The sequence below is a fragment of the Buteo buteo genome, chromosome 3 (assembly GCF_964188355.1).
Source record: "Buteo buteo chromosome 3, bButBut1.hap1.1, whole genome shotgun sequence".
NCBI lineage: Eukaryota > Metazoa > Chordata > Aves > Accipitriformes > Accipitridae > Buteo > Buteo buteo.
The window spans coordinates 58470020-58491949 of record NC_134173.1 but is presented as its reverse complement, the minus strand read 5'-3'; the positions used below and the strand labels follow the sequence as shown (position 1 = coordinate 58491949).

Genomic DNA, 21930 nt, shown 5'->3' with positions numbered 1-21930 from the left:
TATTGAACTTCAGATCTTTCCACTGTTGCTTCTAAAACAGGGGGTTTATAATGTGTTTAGTGGAATGAACTCATCCTTATTTTATTTTTATATATACATGTATGTGCATATGTAAATATGTGTTCATGTATACTGAATATGTGACAGTTTCAATCTGAGATTTTTATGCTTGTTTCTCATTTTAATAATTATTGGAAAGGAGTATTTGGCAACAATTTTAGTTATGTATTTTAATTCACTGTTTGACATGTATTAAAGCAATCAGATCCATCAGCACAAGAAGTAACCAAATTTTCTGGGGCTGCACATATTTTGGCAGGACCATCTCCCCAGTATGCAGAGTTACACATTCATTACAATGCTGAGAATTATAGTTATGTCTGGAGGCACATGGAGATTAATGGGTATATATAGAATTTCAAGAATGGAAAGAAAAGGTGTTAGAGTTTGTACTAGTTTTATAGTGCTGTGGGAAAATGATGTTCTTAGTTTACTGCTACAGATATTTCTGGAAATTTCCTTTATTTGTGCCTTAAAATTATAAAGTGATTCCAGCAGAGACATATCAATATCATTTTTTAATGTCTGCAGTAAAACTAAGGTAAATATTGTCATGTATCCAGAACATCTATCATTAAACCACTTGTGCCCAGGTTAGTGTAATAAAAGTTAAGAACCATAAATATAGCCAAACTTTATAGGACACAAATGAACATTGCTGTCTACCTACATTTATAACCCATAATTTACGGAAGTTATTATGTATACACTCATGTAAATCTATGCACATAAATACTGTGTGTGAGAATATATAAACCCTTGTCTAGATACTAAGTGCTGATAGACTGAAGTAGTTCAGCAGATTTCAGGCTTCTGCCTCCCTGGGTTCTGTGGGGGAATGAATTTTAGAGCACGTGGATTGCTATATTAGGGTCCAATGGACAAGAACATCAGCCTTCAATATGTATGGGATTCACAGTCTTGAAGCCAAATGCTGAACACAGGACATAAAATACTATTTGCCATTATTAGTAAAGGGAAAGGAGGAGAAAATAACAGGGCTTTTGATTAAAATATTATCACACTATGTAGTGTAGATAGGATTCTTTTAAACATTTTTTACTAAATAAGACATGCTGAAGTGAGGGATCTCATCTGCTTGCAAACAACTTGGCTGTTCAGGTACTCTAGCTTGTCAAAGGCTTCACTAAGAGTCACAAGTTGGTAGCAGCATGCTCTGCCCTCAAGCAAACCATAAACCATGCTGTCACTGTAGATTTGCTCTGCTTTCATTATTCTGCGTTTTGAGGTAAAGTTAGCTGCATAAACACTAATCATGGCCACAAGGATCACTGGCCCCACACTTCATCTGTTTTTGGATGAGGCAAAACCCTACCATGGTTCAGTCCTTACTAGGTGCCTGTGAAACATCATAGGCATCACAGACAGGGAGTACACAATACGATTTACATTTCTGGTAACCCTGAAACTTTAGGAAGCTTGCATTATTCCCTGTCACTGAGCAAAGATATGAGATCACTTTCAGTTTTCCTCACCACTAGGTTATTTATGATAAAAGCACACACACAGAGGATGTGAATACATAGTGCACAGATCATGAGTTCTGCTGAGTGTTTTAAGACTGGTGGGATGCAGGGAGCGGATGTTTTGGGGATCTCTCTGGGTTCAAGGTAAAAATAAGTAGTTGCCTGAAACACTGGGGAAGTTGTTTGATGATCCAGGGGATGCCCTTGCATTCCTGTAGCCCCATATGTACTAAAATTGCAGTACTTTCGGTGGCTTCAGTGCATCTAAATTTCCCATTCATGCTTTCAGAAAAGATCCCAAATTAAGATGGTAGATTATTGGCAGTCACCAGCATAATATAGCATCCTGGGTCTTCAGCTGACTTTGAGACTTTGTATCAGGTGCTGATGAAAGGCAGAAGGGTAATCTCCAAGGAAGTTGCAACCTACACAGGAAAGATAGACAAATGGTAATAAAAAGGATTTATGATTTATTCATCAGGGAGGATCTAAGATACAGAACCTAAGAACCGAAGGCAAAGCTCATGGTGGTGAATAAAGAGCTTCCCTTTCTGTGATATTTATATAAGGCACTACAGAAAGGAGAAATTTGTGCAGAGACTAGAATGTAATGCACTTGAGTCTTAATTTCACAACCTTTCTTGGAAAAGTGTTTTCATACACAGAATACCAACCATATACTCATATGTCATAGTGATGAGTGTAAGAAACCAAGCAGAATTAAAAATAGATTAAGTAATACAATGTTATAAACATTATACTACCTCCTATAACACAAATAAAAAGTTATATATAGATTCCAAACTATACTACAGCTTTCCAGGTTCACTGAAAGTTTAAATATAAGCTGGAAGTGCAGTAAAGCAACCAGAAGTATTTAGGCAGTTTAAGATTACATTTTTCAAGAACCATATGTAATGTAGTGAAGAGATATTTCAGTGGAACTAATTTTGAATATGTCATGTGTCCATCCTCTAGGAATGAGCCATAAGGTGTCTAAATATTCTTCTACACAGAAGTTGTTCCAAAATTAATCATTCTGAAATGTGCTCCTCACCAAAAGTATCTTTGCCAAAGAAAATTAATTAGTTCCACACTTTAATATAAAAATATTTTTTTAAAAATCCCCACAGATGTTAATTTGTTTAGGGTAAGATTGCATATGTTGCCTTTTCTACAATTATTCCTTCCCCTTCAGTGTATATTGGGGATGGTTCATGTTTGCAGTCAACTGTATAATCAAATGAATTTAGTTTATAGAATTAAGTGGTTTGGAAAGTTAGATCAAGAAAGAAAAATATGGTTGATGCTTGTGATAAAATTTGTAAAGGTTAACATTAAACTGGATAATTCTTTGAACCAGAAATATCACTAATCAGTAGAAAATGAGAACATATTGTTATGATTTACTTGTTATAAGTAGCTTCCTTGTGGGACCATTTAATCACATTTGATATGATTCTCAGCTATGCTGCTTATTGACTTATTAAGCCTTAAGTTTAAAAAACTGAGAGAGATCTAATATTCATACAGAAGTAATAGAAATTGACTCAAAGTGTTTTGTATGCTTTCATAATAACTGTAATTAATTACATTTGAAATGATAAATTTCATTTATACAGATTTTTGGGTTTTAGTCTAGAAGCAGGTAAGCTTTTAGAGTGATATAAAACTTTGAAAACAAATGGGAAAGATTTCTTGAAGATGACTTAGTGGAAAGCTCAGATTGAATTATCAGACCAGTACAATCAATACCTGGCCTAGGTCAATACAGTGTCTTTGACACGCCAGCTACTTCATGAGGAACTGAAACTCAACCTTCTTGCTCCCATAAATTACCCATGTATTGAATATTATCCTATTAGGTAAACCTAACTGGGGAAGTCTTTTGATACCTTGAAACAAAGATCTCTGTGTTCCCCATATCTTGTCTTGACTGGTGTAGCAAGGACTATTTCTATTCATATTAAAGTACAGTGCTTAATAAAAATAGTTTTGCTTTCAGTTTCCCAAGATCCCAGTGGGATGCCATACAGTGTATTCTTCCACTATCATTATCTATTATTGCCTATTATGTTTTATGTACTTTAATGCATAACATCACATGGTACAGAGATGCCAAACCACCACTGACACAAGCTTGAATAGCCACAAGTTGATTGATTTTCAGAGACTGTAGTTTCTAAAGAGGTCTAATAGAAGTAATTTGAATACAATACAGTGCTGTCATTTTGTAACTGCAGAGCTGGTTCATGCCATAGTTTCTCAGATGGTTCTGCAGACTGCATCCCTACTGAGGTATATTCATACATTCGGAAACATCCACAGTGAGTTTCCTCATTTTGCTGATTTGGTCTACACAGAACAGTTCCTCTTATATCATTATGTGTGGCTTTTTTTTTTTTAATTGTTGTGTTTTATTTCATGAGACTCCTCTTTTTTATTGACTTCCTTCTAAAAGTTTCATTAGGAGTTTTCCAAAAATCTTCTCAGTCCAATGGAGATTTTACTATAGAGTTTGATTCCAAATATTGAGTCTGTGAGCTTAGGTCTGAAGTGAAATAGTAAAAAAACTGAGAAGAATGAAAAAATAGATCTAGAAAGAACAATAAAATACCACATAATCTGCTTGATCTTTACCTAAAGTACTCTTTTAAGACCCCCAGTGATGGAGTTTTCATAATTTTCCCACAGAATCCCTATCAGTGTTTTATTACCTGTACTGTTAGAAAACTTTTCCCCTAATATGTAAAACTTCACTTTCTGCAGCTTCATAGAAGTGGAAAACAGATTATTCTCTTTCTCTTTGCAGTTATATGTCCTTCTAGTCAGTTATTTTCTTGTTAGCCTTCTTATTAAGCTAAACTTTCCTAAGTCTCAGTTTTCTAGATTTATGACCACTCTCTGACTTCCGTACCCTCTCCCAAAACAAGTACATCCTTCTTGAATTGCAACATTCAGAAATGGAAATGAAACTCCTACAGACACTATATTGATGCTGAATGCAGCAGAAAGATTACTTCGTGGTTTTGGGAATAATGTCTTACGTCTCTTATCCTTGATTTCTTTTGACAAAAAGATGTCTGGTCATCTTTTTGTTTATCTGAAGAGGAAAACCTGTTTGTTTGTTTGTTTTTAGTTTTATATTTTTAACTAGCTAAAAGATTCTTCTACATTCATAGCAAACTTTTATTTAACTGAAGGTTGCTACAAAACCAAACTCAACCACCATAAGGACAAGTGTCATCAGTATGTTGGAAGTCACCTGGATTAGAAATCTCAGTATCAGTCAGCTGGGGCAGAATCAAAGACTGTTTGGTCACCGTGTGATGAGAATGCAGCTGTGGTTTCACTGGTCACACACTAAAGAAACAAGTAGACATTATTTGTATCTGTGAGCCTCCATACATATGAGGATATGTTCACAGTTTATATATCTTATGCAGGCTATAAATTAAAGGCACATAGTCAATGACCAGTTTTTCCTGATGGCAATTTAATTCTGTCTATAAATTATGCTTTATAGCCAGATAGTAAACATATGAAATGCCAGATTCAGGCCGTCAAGGATTCAAGGATTTAATGAAAAGTATCTTTGATGTGTTTGGAACATTTAGTTTGGAAAAAAATAACTAAATGTTTCAGTTCAGAAATGCATATATTCATTTCAGCGTGAGGTAGTTTAGGAGGATATATACACTCTGCAAGTCATTGTTTGTTTCTCTGTCAGGAATAGAATTTGGAAAACTGCAATATTGTGATTTAGGGTTAAGATATAAAAAATATCTAAGTAAGAAATCAAAATGATGATTTACAATCTTACAGAAATCTATGAAACTGCAAAAACAAGTACAGAATAATGAATTGCATAAGTATTATGCAAATAATTACTATCATTAATGTGCAACTGAAAAACTAACAGGCTTATTTTCTTGCTGCCCAAAGGCTAGAAGTCTGGGTATATTGCATTTAAAAAAAAAAAAAAAAAAAGAAAAAAAGAAAAAACCCAGAGTTTTTCTAGCCAGCTTTCCTCAAAAATGTTTGCTTGGCTGTATATACTGTTGCTGGATTACCTTCCTCATTCCTTTTAGAACTGAAACTCACAAATATTAATGTATATTTCATAACCAATGATTTGTGAAAGCTTCTTATACTACATATCCCAACAGGTCTTTCTGTGAGTCCAGTTTGTGTACCAGTCATTTAAAGCTTTCATTTTAGCTCAACAAGGTTGATTTCATAAATTCACTGAAATTATCAGTATGCATCCTGTACCATCTTAATGTAGGTAATCCGTTACCCAAGATCTGAGGAAGTGTCTTCCTCAAATGGATCACTTCTTGTCTGCTTTGCTGCAATCTATATTGCAATCTTATTAATTCTAACTGAGGACAGATTTGGAAAAATAGTCATCTTCATTGTCTGTTTGATGGTGTCATGGTTTAACCCCAGCAAGCAGCTAAGCACCACGCAGCTGCTCACTTACTTCCTCCCACACCCAGTGGGATGTGGAAGAGAATCGGGAAAGAAAAAAGTAAAACTCACGGGTTGAGATAAGAATAGTTTAATAGAACAGAAAGGAAGAAACTAATAATGATAATAATAACAATAATAAAATGACAATACTAATAAAAGGATTGGAATATACAAAACAAGTGATGCACAATGGAATTGCTCACCACTTGCTGGCCCATGCCCAGTTAGTTCCCGAGCAGCGATTCCCCCCAAGGCCAACTCTCCCAGTTTATATACTGGGCATGACATCACATGGTATGGAATACCCCTTTGGCCAGTTTGGGTCAGCTGTCCTGGCTGTGTCCCCTCCCAACTTCTTGTGCCCCTCCAGCCTTCTTGCTGGCTGGGCGTGAGAAGCTGAACAATCCTTGACTTAGTCTAAACGCTACTGAGCAACAACTGAAAACATCAGTGTGTTATCAACATTCTCTTGCCGAATCCAAGACATAACACTATATCAGCTACTAGAAAGAAAATTAACCCTGTCCCAGCTGAAACCAGGACAGATGGTATATCTACAATTTTTTTTCTGGCTGATGTGCACTTTCCTTGACACACTTAAAGCCCAGGTAAGGTTGTTCCAAATCAAGTGTAGATTAGCATGTTAACATTTGAGCATCATACATTGCCTTTTTGTGCCATCTGTGTTCATTTTCCTTGATTCTCACTGACTACATACGGTCAGAAATAGTGCAAGGATATATTCTGGTTGGTCTCTACTCCTTGGATCTGTAATACAAGAAGGTTGCATCACTGTAAATTTGTCATTTTATCAATCTTCTCTCACTGACAAATAGTTCATAGAAGATGGTTTTTTTTTTTAAATAAATGTAATGCTGGCCTTTTCAACACACAAATAAAATCACTTTTCTCAGTGATAAACTCCTTCCTAACCCCCTTCTGCATCTGCAAAAGTCAAAGAAATTCTGTGGTATTCTATACATTTCAACTTCTTCCAGCTTATTCCCACTAAGGCAGTTTGTGTATTTATAAAACACAAATTACATCAAATGTCACTTTTATATCTGACTCCCCGAGGCAGTTTGTTAGTGTGGGGAGGTATGACCCTCAGACAGAAAAACAGAGAAAGAAGAACTGAACTGCCAGTGGTTGTTTTGGTATAGTATTACTAGTACATCTTCAGGTATGCAAAGCAAGACAAGGCAAAAAAGCTCTTACAAAATATAACTGGTGCATTGTGTTTCTATTATTCCAAATCATGTGCAATATATGGTAGGAGAAGGAGAATAGTCTATTGTTACTTTAACTTGCATTCTTGTTCTAAGGCACTGGATGAAAACCTAATGTCATCTGGATATCATAGCAGTCCTTAACATATAATTACATGGGACCAACATTACTTGATCAAAGTAAAAGAAAAAGCTCTTATTTTATTTATAAGCCATCTGCCACAAACCATTATCATTTACTTAGGCCCTAAGTTACAGTTTCCATTTTAATAGTTCTATTAGTGTTTGGGTGGTTTCTGTGAAGATTATTCAATAAACATTGTCCAGAAAAAGCTAGATACTTTTAATGCATAATCCTCTGGAATGTTTATTAAACAATAACACTGAACCTTTTGACAGTTTTATTTCTGAATGTTATAACATTATTATGCATCCCACTGGTAACTCTGCATTACTGAAAACTCTTGTGCAATGTAATGAGTCTTAACAAAAGCAGATGCAGCCAAATTAATAACAAGGACTTCAATGAACTATAGAAAGCCATATAGTGGGAGGGGTGGGATGGGGGAAAAGAATGCAGAAGAGAATTCTGCTTCACTTTTGCAACAAAAAGTAACTGAAATAAGAAGAAATGGTAATATAAGGATTAGAAAATCCAAATGTGAAAAGTAGATTAACTGAAAAGAGTATTTCATCATGCATTATATATTTAATGCTTAATGCAGAGTATATTTAATGCTTAATGTAGAGTCTCTGGACAAATTGAATTTAAGTTAATTACAGGATGAAGAAGTTCTAAAAGATGACTTAAAACCCTAAATGTTCTTGAATTTACTTCTATGAATAGCTTTCTGTGTGTCACATTTTCTGTGAGGCCACCCTGCAAGGATCCTTTTATCACCTGTTAAATAGATGCTATTCCTCTTAACTAACCACAAAGAAAGCTCAGTTTAAGGTTCAGTACACTTAATACATGCCTCCAAAGAAGGGAAGGCTTCAGATAAAACTCAGTGCTTGGCCATAATGAACCTGGTAAATATTGGTTTCCTGCAACAAAAATAATAGGTGAAGTCTTGGTCTATTGAAGTCAATGGGAATTTTGCCATTGATTTTAGCAGGGCCAGTATTGCAACCAATAAATCTACTGAGCAAACTAAAAGAAGTGGGTGAAGGAAGGAAGAAAGGGGAATTAATGTAACAGAACCTCTACATTATTTCAGTCCTTGTTCTACCCTCCTTTGCCTGAATGAATACCTCCTGGTACTCCTGAGATGTGCTCACAGAAACTATTGTGGCAGTGTACTGAACACCAAATATTTACAAAAGCATTTAATGACTAATTCTGAAACAGGAAAATCAGCTTTGTTGTTACAATGAGTCAGTGTCAGATTCAACCAGAGCCTGTTTTAGGGGTGAGTAACCAAGGGCAATTGCCCAAGACTGGATACCATGGGGAGCATGTTAGACTACAATAATTAAAAGTACAAGTTATCCAATATGTCTCACTCTATTCCTCTGTTGTTGCTAGTCAAAACCTGCTGTAGCTCCACACAGATGCAATTAGATCTTTCAAATGCAATCCTTTCTGTAATGTGAGTAAAATAACAGGCAAAAAAAAAAATTAGAAATATAAATGTCTGTTTGTATTTTTATATTTATATCCCTATCTGTGTTTCTTTTTATTGATGTGTGAAAATATCTAATTTCTGATGTATAACTCAGTGTAGCCACCATATTTTTGCCTGGGTTTTCCCAGACATCGATGACACACATGCACCACATGGCCCATGTACAGCAAGGCAGTTTCAGAAAGCTTCAGACTAACAAATCAAGCACTGTATAGTCACACACAGATATGCTACAGTCCTATCTGGAAACAAAAGAAATTGGATTTGAGGAAATATATGCGTTGGTACTCCATCACAGGCAGTACCATGACTTGAGAGCCCTGTGTTTTATTAGGAAGTGAAAGCTGTGGGAGAAATTTGAATTTCTTGTTCAGGTGTTCCAGTATCTGACCCAGAATGTGGAGAAGGACAACCATCCAGTTTGTGGGGTTCTTTCACAGGGATTATTTGCAAGCAGAGGATAGTTCGGAAAAAAAAATAAATTACTGGTTAGAAAACAAGCAAAGGGTGGCTAAAAGTACATTATATGATGTGAAAGAGATATACAGGCAAAATACTTCTGAACATAAAAGCATGGTGTAGAAATGGGATGGATCTGCAAATTCTCCCTTGAAGTAGCTTAATATCTGTAACACTTACCTCACAGTAATAAACTAAAACAGAGCAGTAAACTTACACTGGGAGTGGAAAATGGTGTCATCCATTGCAGACATTGTTTTGCAATACATAGTTTTCCTTGGCTGTTAAATCTGATTTTAATACTTATCAGAGTATTCAATAATAAATTTTCCCCACCACTTAAAACACTGCAGGTTTCCAGCCCACAGTGGTTACCTGGCAATTCAAGCAAGCATTTTTGTTGTCTGAAACTGTAGGACATCCCCTTTGGTTTTGACCATCATGGTTATGAAGTGCTTCTCCAAACTGGAGTAAACAAATAAACAAACCACCAACAACTGTCTTATGCAGAAAATATTTTACATTGTGACAGTGTTCTTTCTCTGCAAAAACGTTTATAAAAACCAGTAGGAGGTGCACATAAATGATCAAATTTGTAATAAATCTTTTGTGAGCTCAGCTAATGTGGCTCATCAGAACATATAACACTAGTTACCCCTAAGCACAAGTATGCTTATAGATAAGATGAAAGCAGACCTTCTTATTAATCACACTGTATATCTGACTCCTGCTCCTTTCTTCAGTCTTTAAATCAGCTCCATCTGGTTCTTACTGTTTAGTTGTGCAGCTTACCTTTCACAATGAAATATGCTTACTGCTGCAGAAGCAGGTCCAATGTAATTAAAGTTATGAGGTAAAACAGTGGTTGCTTAAGTCTGGAATCACCTAACCATAAAAAACATGATCAGCCACAATATGAAACTGAGGACCAAATCTTCACTGGGTGTAAATTGGCTGGACTCCAGCTGATTTCAGTAGAAGGTATTGAAAACAATGTTCTGGGCCACCTTTTTTATGTTAATACTTTATGGAGCACATCAAGCAAGATGCCAGGACAATGCTTGTATAAGTAAGAAACAATCTCATCATATTGTAGGCTAGTCCTGGGTTTCTCATCTGCTGTGGCAGGGTGAGGACCTAGGTAGCTAGAAGGGAATGACCTTGCCTGTGTTAACTAACCCAAACCAAAACAAAACATGCCACTCTCTCTGGGGTACCCTGTTTATTTAGAGGGTGCTAATTCAGATTCAGTTCAACAGATTGCAAACAACATCAAGACAACAAAAGCAATGGAGCAAAGCAGCTTTCTATGTTTTTTGGTCAACTCCTTTCCTTTATTGCCATGACAGTGTCTCCATTCCTTTACAATATTTTGGTCACAGCTAAAGTAAGCTGCGTTCATTGCCAAGTTTGTGAAACTCTTTTTGGGTGTGTAACCCAGTAAAAAAATCATATTGCTGAATGACTGTGAGATAGGAACAATCCAGGGGAGGTAGGATATGGTAGGATCTATTCCAGGAAGGACTCACATGTAAGTTAAAATGTACAAGTAGAACCTGGTGTTTCCCTGTAGTGTGCTTTGTTCTTTTAGGGGTTCATTTTGGAGCTGCCATGACATCTCTACCACAAATGCTCACTGCAGCCTTGACACAGATGGAGGCAGGCAGGTCCTGCTCCAGCTCATGACAGCAGGCTGTGATACCTGGAAAAACATTGGTACTCTGTGTCTGGAAGGGGCTACCCAGATAGTCAGGTCCCTACCCCAACAGTCACAGGCTCAACTGAGACTTGGGCTCCCCCCGAAAATGTTGAAATTTTCCCTTTTTGTAAGAATGCCAGCTATGCACCCTTATGTCACCAGAATGCCTAAACAGGTAAAAATACCACAGCTACAACCTTTTCTCTTTTACAGCTTGAGAACTACATTGTGGAAAACATGAAATCGGAGATGGTGCAGCTGCAGCAGAATGCTGTGCAGAACCACACCGCCACCATGCTCGAGATAGGGACCAGCCTCCTCAGCCAGACAGCAGAGCAAACGAGAAAACTCACGGATGTTGAAACCCAGGTATGTTCCCAGAGTGGTTTTCTAAAAGCTGTTAATTGCAGAGAACTTTTTGCATCCTCTTTCTTTTCTAATGCATCACCACACAAAACATTTCAACACAGGGCTCCAGGAAACATACACACTGTTTCTTGGTACCAACAGCGGTGATGACTGACCCTTGTTATGTGTCTTTCTTTTAATCTCATTTGGTTAGTATGTTTAGCTGCCTGCATGCAGGAAACTAAATCAGCATTTGACTTCAAACTGACTAGCTACCAACTGTGAATGATACAAGTGTCAAGCTAAATAATGAATTTTAGGCTAAAACAGAGCCTTTGATCTCCATTGTTGTTTGCCTCTGTACTATTACAAGAAAGTTTGTTTATTTTCTGTAATATGTTTCCAGCTATTTGAAACATAGCAAAAAGAGAAGGACAAGCATCAGCTTCTTTATAAAACACTGTGTATTTGTTATTACTGTAAAATTGTTTAACAACACATGAATTTAAAAAGCCATCTCCATATGATTCCTAGCACTGAAATCACTGTTGTGATTGAAGTGACAAGAGTATCACTGTCATAACACAGAGTACAATTTCATACTGGTCTTATTGCAAAGATATGTACTGCTTTTTGCCTTTTGAATTCTTTTATCAGTTTAAGATGCCTATTTGTTTTCCTTATTTTTGCTGACTTCCTCCTGATCTTCTAGCATGTGGTGTATTACCAGCTTCACTGCATTCACTGTTCATTTAGAACAGTGGAATTAAAGTATTGCATTTATTTAGTTTGTTCTAGTAGCATATGTACTTCTTGAAAGACCATATTTTCTGTTCTCATGTCCTCACTCATGTCCATGATACCATTACCAAGTTTTTACATAATCACATTACACTGAGAAACAACAGTAATTATGAAAGACAGATACACTGTCTTACAAGGGTTCTTTGGACCTTTTTTTCTACATCTTGGTTAATAGGTCAACATTCACGTGTAAATGTTGTGATCTCAAATGACCACAGTTTCTAAAACATAGTATATTGACTTAAGAAAATGTTGGGGAAAATCTTTAATTTGGTATCAGCAGACTATCTAAATGGAAACATAAAAGGTGAAGACCTATGGACTGTAGTATCCTATGTTCAGTAAAGAAAAAGGAGGTGTAGGAACTCTTCTTGTATCCCAAAAGACCTACCTAGGTGTAAGTGTTGAGTACTCATTCACGGTTTCGTCCTTTAAGCAGGTAAGGGTCAAAATGTGCATTGCATCTGTCTCACTTTGAGGAACCACTTTAAAGTAGAGGTATCACTGGTAACTGTGTGAAGGAGCAGATAACTTCCTCCTTCTATACCTATTGCTGAAGAATTTGAGTTGTTCAAGATATCAATGGGAGTGTTTCTTCATTGTCGCAGTACTTCCTCTGACTTTCAGCTCAGTGGTGGCTTTTCCCACCTCCCCTTTTTCAGCAGTATGAGAAAGTCCCTGTAGTCCCTGGTTCTACCCTTACTCAGAAAAGAGTGGTGCAGGTGGCTCAAGAAAGTCAAAAGAGATTTCTCTGGCAGTGATGGAGGTAGCCAGCTGCATGGCAGAGAGATGAAGGTCTGTAGGATACAAGGAGGGGAAAGGGAGGCCAGGATCCCATGCCTGTAATAAAAAATACTCATAACAGGGTAAGAAGGAGTCTGAAGGACTGAAGATAGAGCCTCCACCTCCTTAAAATCTTACTGACCTCTCCCAATCCCTGATCCATCCAAAATCCCACTGATTCCCTTTAGGCTTTCTTGTCTACCTGAAGCTCTACTGATGTTTTGTAGGCTGCTCCACAGATGTATCCTCTTTGGAAATCTGTTGATGCTTTCCTGTCTTCTTACCCCTTGCCAACCTTTCTAATACACCTTCAATTTCTGCCAGGTGCTTCTGAAACTGTGGTGATGCCTCCTGGCACTTCCGTATGTGTCCATCTTGAAAAACCTAACAGCTGCATACTGATCATTTCCAATTTTTTCAACCTCTGTACCCTTAAAAAGGGCAACTCAAGTTGCTCTGTGAATGAAACAATTTCAAACAAAAATAAGGCACTGGATTGAGTTCGAGAGTGTCGTGGTTTAACCCCAGCCAGCAACTAAGCACCATGCAGCCGCTCACTCACTCCCCCCCATCCAGTGGGATGGGGGAGAAAATCGGGAAAAGAAGTAAAACTCCTGGGTTGAGATAAGAACAGTTTAATAGAACAGAAAAGAAGAAACTAATAATGATAATGATAACACTAATAAAATGACAACAGTAGTAATAAAAGGATTGAAATGTACAAATGATGCACAGGGCAATTGCTCACCACCCGCTGGCCGACACCCAGCCAGTCCCCAAGCGGCGAATCCCTTCCCCCCCCCCCCTTCCCAGTTCCTAAACTAGATGGGACGTCACATGGTATGGAATACACTGTTGGCCAGTTTGGGTCAGGTGCCCTGGCTGGGCATGAGAAGCTGAAAAATCCTTGACTATAGTCTAAACACTACTGAGCAACAACTGAAAACATCAGTGTTATCAACATTCTTCACATACTAAACTCAAAACATAGCACTGTACCAGCTACTAGGAAGACAGTCAACTCTATCCCAGCTGAAACCAGGACAGAGAGCCATTCTCTTTGCTTGATGTTCTGTAACAAATTCTTATCAGGCATGCATGAGAAAATGTTACCATGTAATCCTATGATGATACTGATAAATGTCTTTCCAAGAAAGGTCTGATAAGTTCCATTAGAGAGGCATCACTTTCAGTTCCAGAAGTGGTTGCATCTCAGCTGGTGTGTGCACACATATCTACAAAAAACACTCCTTCAGGCTCTATGTAATGAACAACGATATCCCAACAAAATCCACTAACATTAACATTATTGCTTTCATTCTTAAAAGCATTCTGTTATTTCCATTTTTGAACTATTTTTTGTTAGAATCTATTCTCTTTAGTTAAAAGGCTTCTTTCAGTCTGATGTACTTATTAAAATCTTCTGCTATTGATACAGACCACCACTAAAGTGAAAGACAACTTCATAAAGAAATGTTTAGGATCACAGCCTTCATCTTAAAAAACTGTGTAAGAGTGCAAGTAGCGATAACATAAGCAGACACCAGACTTCTGCCAACACTGCAAAAAAAAGAGAACTCAGGGGACAGCTAAAGTAGGAGCTTTACTTACAAAACAGAGGATGCAACACTTTGGCTTCAGTCCAAGTACTCTTGCACTCTTCTGGTTTAAGCATGCTTTGTAGGAATGCACGTTTGAGGCATGCCTCTTGTTCTTTCCACTGAAATGAAGCTTATTTGGCAGTCACCTTTCCTTTTTCTGCCGGCCTAGTATTATTCTACAGTAAACAGGGTGCCAGAATATCAGCTGGTACATATCAATGTAACTTGATTGAGTTCATTTGCACCAGCTGAGCAGCTGAGGTTAAAAAAGGGTTTAGAAACAATTTTTGACAAATCATCAAATCAGAATGAAATGGTTGTATTATGTTGCTATAACAACATAACCAGGACAATATAAACATTAATGTTCTTAATTTATCCTTAAGGTGCTAAATCAAACATCCAGACTTGAAATTCAGCTACTGGAAAATTCACTGTCAACGTACAAGCTAGAAAAACAGCTTCTACAACAGACACACGAAATCCTGAAAATTCATGAGAAAAACAGGTAAGAATGAGTAGTTGGTCTCTTACACTCTTTCTCTGTTCGTCACAAAGTGGTCTATGCATACTTTGTTCTAAGCAACTGATGAAATGGAAAAAGCAAATACAGTAAGTGAAAAGTATAGGTAATATTTATGAAATGGCTAAAAGAGCTAGGGTGTGACCTTACACTGTGTTAGCTCCTGTAGGATAAATGTAAGTTGATTTTTACCACTTTTTGTGTGCACTGTAAGTTTACATCTCAGTTTGCTTCATGACAGCTTAGTCATATGACCACAGTTCCTGCTACTGAAAAGCATAGGGATAACTTGTATGAGCACTTTCAAGTGGAAAAATATTAATAATAAATTATGAGATTTTCAACTACCTTAAAGTGCATAAGAAACAGGAAATCTTCAGCAGTTCATCTTTCTAATTTTAATGGATACAATTATCTAACATGTAGAAGGATCTCTCTCTCTCTCCCCTTGGACTCAGTTGTATATAGCATACTTGGAGCCATGCTCCATTTAAAGAATAAGTGAACAGTAAATGTTTGGGTTTTATGCTGAAATTGAAGAAAAATTGTTTATTAGCACGTAACTTTTTAAGCAGTGAAGCGACAGTCTAGAAGAAGTTCCAGTGTTGTCCCTTTCTGTGCTACACAGAAGCTCCTCTTTCTGTGAGGGACTCAGTACCTGAAGTCACCGGATTTAGCAATCCAGTCTCTCAGAGAGCATGTGTGGTGGGTTGACCTTGTCCAGCTGCCAGATGCCCACCCAGCTGCTCTCTCACTCCCCTCCTCAACAGGGCAGAGGGAGAAAATATAAGGAAAGACTGTGGCTGAGGTAAAGACAGGGAGATCACTTACCAGTTACTGTCATGGGCAAAAAAAGCCTCATTTATTGCCAATTAATAACAGTGTAGAGTAGTGAGAAACATAAACAAAACAAAAAAGACTTTCCCCCCCTAGCTCCCCTTCTCCCAGGCTCAACTTCACTCCTGACTCTTCTACCTCCCCCGCTCCCTGAGCAGTGCAGGGGGATGAGGAATGGGGGTTGTGGTGTTAGTTCACACCACTTTCCTTCTCCAGTGTGGTTCTTTCCCATGGGCTGAAGTCCTTCAGGACAGGATTGCTCCAGTGTGGGCTCTCCATAGGCTACATCTTCCTTCTGGTCGTCTCCACCTGCTCCAGTGTGGGGTCGTCCATGGGAAATACCTGCTCCACCATGGTCTGTCCCACGGGCTGCAGGGGAATCTCTGCTCTGGTGCCTCCTTCCCTCCTTCTTCTCTGTCCTTGGTGTCTACAGCATTGTTTCTGTCACTTTTTTCCCTTACTCCTCACACTGTCATGTGGTGGTTTTACCCTTTCTGAAATATGTTGTCAGGGAGGCACCACCACCCTGGCTGACAGGCTCAGCCATGCCCTGCGGTGGGTCTGTTGAGGTCAGTTGGAACCGGCTGGAACCGGCTGTGTCCGGCACAGGGTGGCCCCGGCTTCTCCTCACAGAGAGGCCTCCTGCAGGCCCCACTGCCCGTACCTGGGCATCTGTACTCAGTGCAGTGGGTAAAGCCTTTTCCTTCTTGGCTGCCCTTCTAGAGACCTAAGGCTCACATTCCTGCCTCTGTAACAGCCAGGTTTAAGCAGGGAGGGCAGAGAGTGCTTTTACTCTGCAGCTTCACTCTCAGCTCCCTTCTAGAAAGAACAAATGTGAGGTAAGTCTGACTAGCCCTAAGGTTTCTATTTTCTATATCTACATTTGACATTGGAATAAGGCAAGCAGCTTTAAAAGTGAGGTAGTTACTGAAGCATCCTGCACAAGCTTTAGTGGACTGTTTAAACTGAGATCAGACAGTTTGCCAAAAAGGGGCAGCATGACTCCGGTGCTGCTGCACAGGAATCGGCAGCTGAGGCAGGAAGAACTTGCCCAGGGTTATACATGAGGAAGACTAACACCACAATAGGCAAGGAGCTACTGCGAAAAGAAGGCAAAAAAACAGATAATGATGAAAACTAGAAAATATTGTTAGAGAAATGTGTTTGCTAAATGTGACCAGTTGCAAAGCTGGTCAAATAATATGCCATTATTGCTACTGGTTACGAAAACCAATTTAATGTATTTAATCTAGCAACTGTTTATAACCAGTAATTCCAGCAGATGTTATTCTGGAGAAGTTGGATTACACTGAAACTCTTGAACTCCACAGATTTCCCTTGACCAATTGGAAATATGAATGAATTAGTGTGGGATTAACTTTGACTTCAGCCATCTCAAAATTAAGTTATTCACCTAAACTGTGTGTGGGGGCTCTCCCTCTAGTCCACGGAGAGAGTAGGCATGTGGAGGAGGCAGTTTGTTCTACATATTTTACAAACCTATTTCAATCTGGGATTAACCCAAGCATTAGTTAAATATATAAATACTTGCATTTTTATCTGCTGCAATCTGGTTAGCAACAAAGTTTTATTGGCTGCTCAAGAGACTGAGTCTTGTGTACTTAATAATCTCAATTTATTTATTTATCTTAGCTATGTGTCAGGGTGTAAAACCTTCGTGTCAGTAAACAAATAAGTTTTACTTAAGTTGACCTTTGACTTGGCTGACATTATGATGAAATGATCTGACATGACAAAAGGATCTGCCTTGTTTTTTCAGAAGAAAAGGAGGGGTATGTTAAAAAGCACACTTTATACCCAATTGTTTCTCTCAGAAGTATAGTTGTATGTGGATAAATGAAAAAGCATATGGAGTTTCATCTTCTAATGAAGCGAGAACCTGGCATACACTGTCCAGGTTCTGTTACTCTCTCCTTGGGAGTGATAAAATTAGGGACAGGGCAATGTTATGATTACACTAAAATATGGATCATCAGCTCCTGTATCATCACCTACTCCTAACAAAGGACTGCATAGTTGTGGCCCTGTAGGTCCTGATCCTGAAATCAATTATGTGTGTGTCAAGTTCACTATGGGACAAATCTTGGTGATCTCAGCAGATACTATGTTTCTTGACATGCCAATGATTTTGGCTTGCTTAACTTTAAACCGTACTTATAGGTTACCATGAGGCTACATTCAGTACCTATTTGCAGTTAAAATGTCTTCATCCTTCTCCTTATCACTTTCAGATCAATAAAATAAAGAAAATTCCTTTTATCCATGTTGCCTATGTGGACTGAAAGCTTTTTTGGAAAGGGCCTTTCTTTTGCAGTAGGTGTACACCACAGTAGGAACCAGTGTAGGAACTATTACAATAGCAAAAATAATCAAAACAGATGGTGTACTGTGGGCAGATAATTTCTTTCTCTGTGCTAAAATTTCCTCTATGTAAAATGAAAATAATGACCTTAATCACTTTCAAAGAATTGTATTTTAGATGAACGTAATGCAAAATCTTATAGTAATAATAACTGATGGTTGATGTACTACAGTAACTTGTATATTATCATCAAATAAAATGAACACTGCATATCAACAGGGGACCAATGCATGTTCTTTAGACTAGAAATATATCTATTCTTGGCCTTTCTCTACTTCCTGCCTGTCCTGGGAAGACTGGCCAATTTTTTCTTTTTATCCCACTGAAGTGAAAGATGTTCCATGGCATAAGTAGAGTCACATTTGCCCCAGAATTATGTTTCTATAGAGTGCTCTCATGCCATAAATAATTTAGTTTTGTGGGTTCCCACCCACTATAATGTAAATGGTAGTTTCTTCCATTGCCATTTTTTCTCCCACAAGAGCTGTCTAAAAACTATTTTGATTTATCCTTGAAAGATTTCCTTGCCTAACTGCCTTTATGAGCCCCCTTTTTTTCTCCAGAGTGCACCAGCTGCATTTAACTTATTGCGTGCCATTTGTTTCAATATGCAAATGTGAAGATAACTTTTTATTTACTCAAATGAAATGAATGAGGAAAAATATAATGGAATTCTGGATCTTCCAGCAATAAATAGTGGAAGTGAAATTTAAACATAAAATCCTACTTGAATTTGCCGACAATCAAACTACATTAACACATTCAATACAAGAATTGTTGCATCCTATGAAAAGCAAGGACACAAGAATGATTCCTGAATTTCCATCTGTCTGTGTGAAAGATGAGGAAACACAATATGTCTAATGAGTTTTATTTGCAGGTCTCATACATACTAAAAAGATAAATCCAGATTTTTCATTTCACTTTTGTGATTTCAATGGAATTATCTTTTCACTGGTATAAAAAATAAGCTTACTGATGCTTAGGGACCAGTTACTTTACTGGCCTTAAGAAATATGGGGACATATTTTTATATTTCCTTAAACTGATCAGACAATATCAGACCACCAAAGTATGAGTGGTCAGCAGCTAACAATATATGGGAAATTTCACTCACATAAAACCAAGTACAAAGAAGCTGTCTCAATGAGAAAATGCCATTCTTGCACTCCAAAGTAAGCATTTAAATCCTCTACCTGTTTGTCTTTCCATACATACATGATACAAGAAAACCACATGTATACAGCCAAAGAATTTTTTGCTAGTGTGACGCTACTTGTCTTTATTTATTGAATAGCTCAACAAAGTAAATGTTTTTATCTGTATTTTTAACAAATCCAGATTTTTTTAAAGATTATTTTAATACAAAAGATGTCCATCTCTAAGATCTGGTCTATATCCTGTTCTCACATGTCTAAACTGAGGCCTCTGAAAACAAAGATAAAAAACCCTCTTAAACTGCTGTGGTCTGGAATGGATTAGTGAATAAACTACCTACCTTATAAGGCAGATTGTCTAAACCAGACTTTCCTTCCTCCCCAGAGAGCTACCAGAGTGCTTTCTATATGTTCAACTTCATCACCTTTCAAAATGACAACAGCTTTCACTGGAAGCCATTCTTTGACTTCCGTATGGGTCTTCTACCCTCTCCAGTGTTATCAGAGGGCTTTTTCTGAATCAGCTGGACACAGCACAGTTGCACCAAGGCATCCCACTGGCTTATATTGTGACAAAGTTAACAAATAATTTGTCTGGTTGAAAATAGATTCCTAGCCTCGCCAAGATCCGTAGGTTAGATATTGAGACATGGTTAACCTTTAGGAAAATTACGTTTGTGTTTGGGTTGTGTGTGTTTATTTTTAATTTAATTGACTTCTAGATAATGACTCCAAAGAGTCATTGTCCAACCGATAATACTGGTGTTTATCCATGCTAACAACATTTGTTTCTTCACAACTTCATTCTGTTCCCTAAATGCCTGATTTGTTTCCCCAGATTGAAAGCTACAATTAATAATCATACACATACACATATGATTATATATATATGTATACATATGATGCTTCTAGTGAATGGTGATTTATTTTTATTGTGAGTATTGTAGTTCCCATGACTGCTTCATCTGTCTGGGTCAGTAATGTTTTCAAACATATAGAAATTTCAAACATATAGGAAATGTATAGGAATTTCAAATGTATAGGAAATGTATACAGTAAACTTACTGTAAAAAAGCCAGTCAATACATCATGCCCATAACATTTTACTGGAAAGTGTTATAAAAGAATGTTATATAACAATTTCAGTCAACCTTTACAGATTGTTGGACTAATTGGTATAGAGACAGCCTTCTTTTTGTTTTCTTTAATATTTTATGTCAGCAATAGTTATTAATGAAACCTAGTACAAATACTGTCATTTTAACTCTGTCTTCACAATGCCTCTTTAAAAAATTGAGAAAATAACTTTACCAAGCACTCAGCAAAATTATTTCTTCATGGTACGTGTCTGTTAGAAATTGTCTGATGTCACAAGGGAAAAAGAGAGAACAGAGTGGTCTCACAACTGTTAAAATCTAAATATCTTTGTAATGGATTTCAACCTGTTTCAAGATTTTTTGATGGAGTTTCTAACAATTATTTTTTTTTATTTAAATGAGCTATAATAAATATGAATGTAACAATACAAATGAAAAATTCTGGCCTTGTTGGTGTCAAAGGCCTTAAGAGCAGCTTTTCTCATGCTGTTTAAGGATTTCTTCCTTTTGGAACAGGCCAGTGCAGAAATCCCCAGTCTATGTGAAGTTTTTGCTTTTGTTCATTTGGAGCTTTGACCAAAGGTTTCTCACTGCTTCTTAGTAAAACACAATGAATGTTTTGGATTTCTCCCAGGAATACAGGGAGTGGTCCTATCCTCAGAACTTTATTCTTATCTGTTATAGATTTATGGATATAGAAAGATCATTGCATAAATGCATATGCATTCCTTAAAATAGCTTAGTTTTGCAGTTTATAATAACAGGACTTTTAATCTACATAGAAAACTGTAAAAGAACCATGTGCTGTGACACTCCGATCTTTCCACCACATGTTGACACACCACTCATAAATATTAGGATGTATTATTACTAAAGCCGTAAAACATATGCTTGCTGTCTGTCTCTGTAGGCACCAAACTGGGAAGCTCTAAACATTGTCAGCTTCTTCCTTCTTTCTTGACATGGCCAGTGCTGCTACAAATAAGACTGTCATCACCATGGGTTCATTTGCTATGGTCTTAGGAGGGCTACAGTGGGAAACAAATAATGCAATGCAGAAATTGTGGCTGTCAAAGGCTCTTTCTTTTACGTTAAATCATTGAGATATGGAAATCATTTTGATGTGGACATACAGATAGGATGTTGTGGAATTAGGGAAATGACATGTACTGTACTTGGATATCAACAAAGATAAAGGGTACTTTTTTTGTCTCTACTTACCATTTAACTATAAAGCAATATTCTAGCTTCAAGAACGGCATCTTCTCTTACATTGACAATACACAACATTTTCGATGGACTGTAAGATGTCAGACTGGGATGTAGCCACACCTAGCACCCATTCCATCACAGACTGTG

General features: G+C 37.4%; 1 protein-coding gene across 1 annotated transcript in view; it reads left to right on the top strand.

Moving 5' to 3' along the window:
• ANGPT1 (angiopoietin 1) overlaps positions 1-21930 on the top strand; it is a 165851-nt gene that overhangs the window by 65064 nt on the left and 78857 nt on the right. Inside the window, exons 2-3 of the mRNA XM_075023818.1 lie at positions 11252-11407; positions 14961-15082. Coding sequence (XP_074879919.1) covers positions 11252-11407; positions 14961-15082 — 278 coding nt within the window. The remainder of the gene's footprint in view (positions 1-11251; positions 11408-14960; positions 15083-21930) is intronic.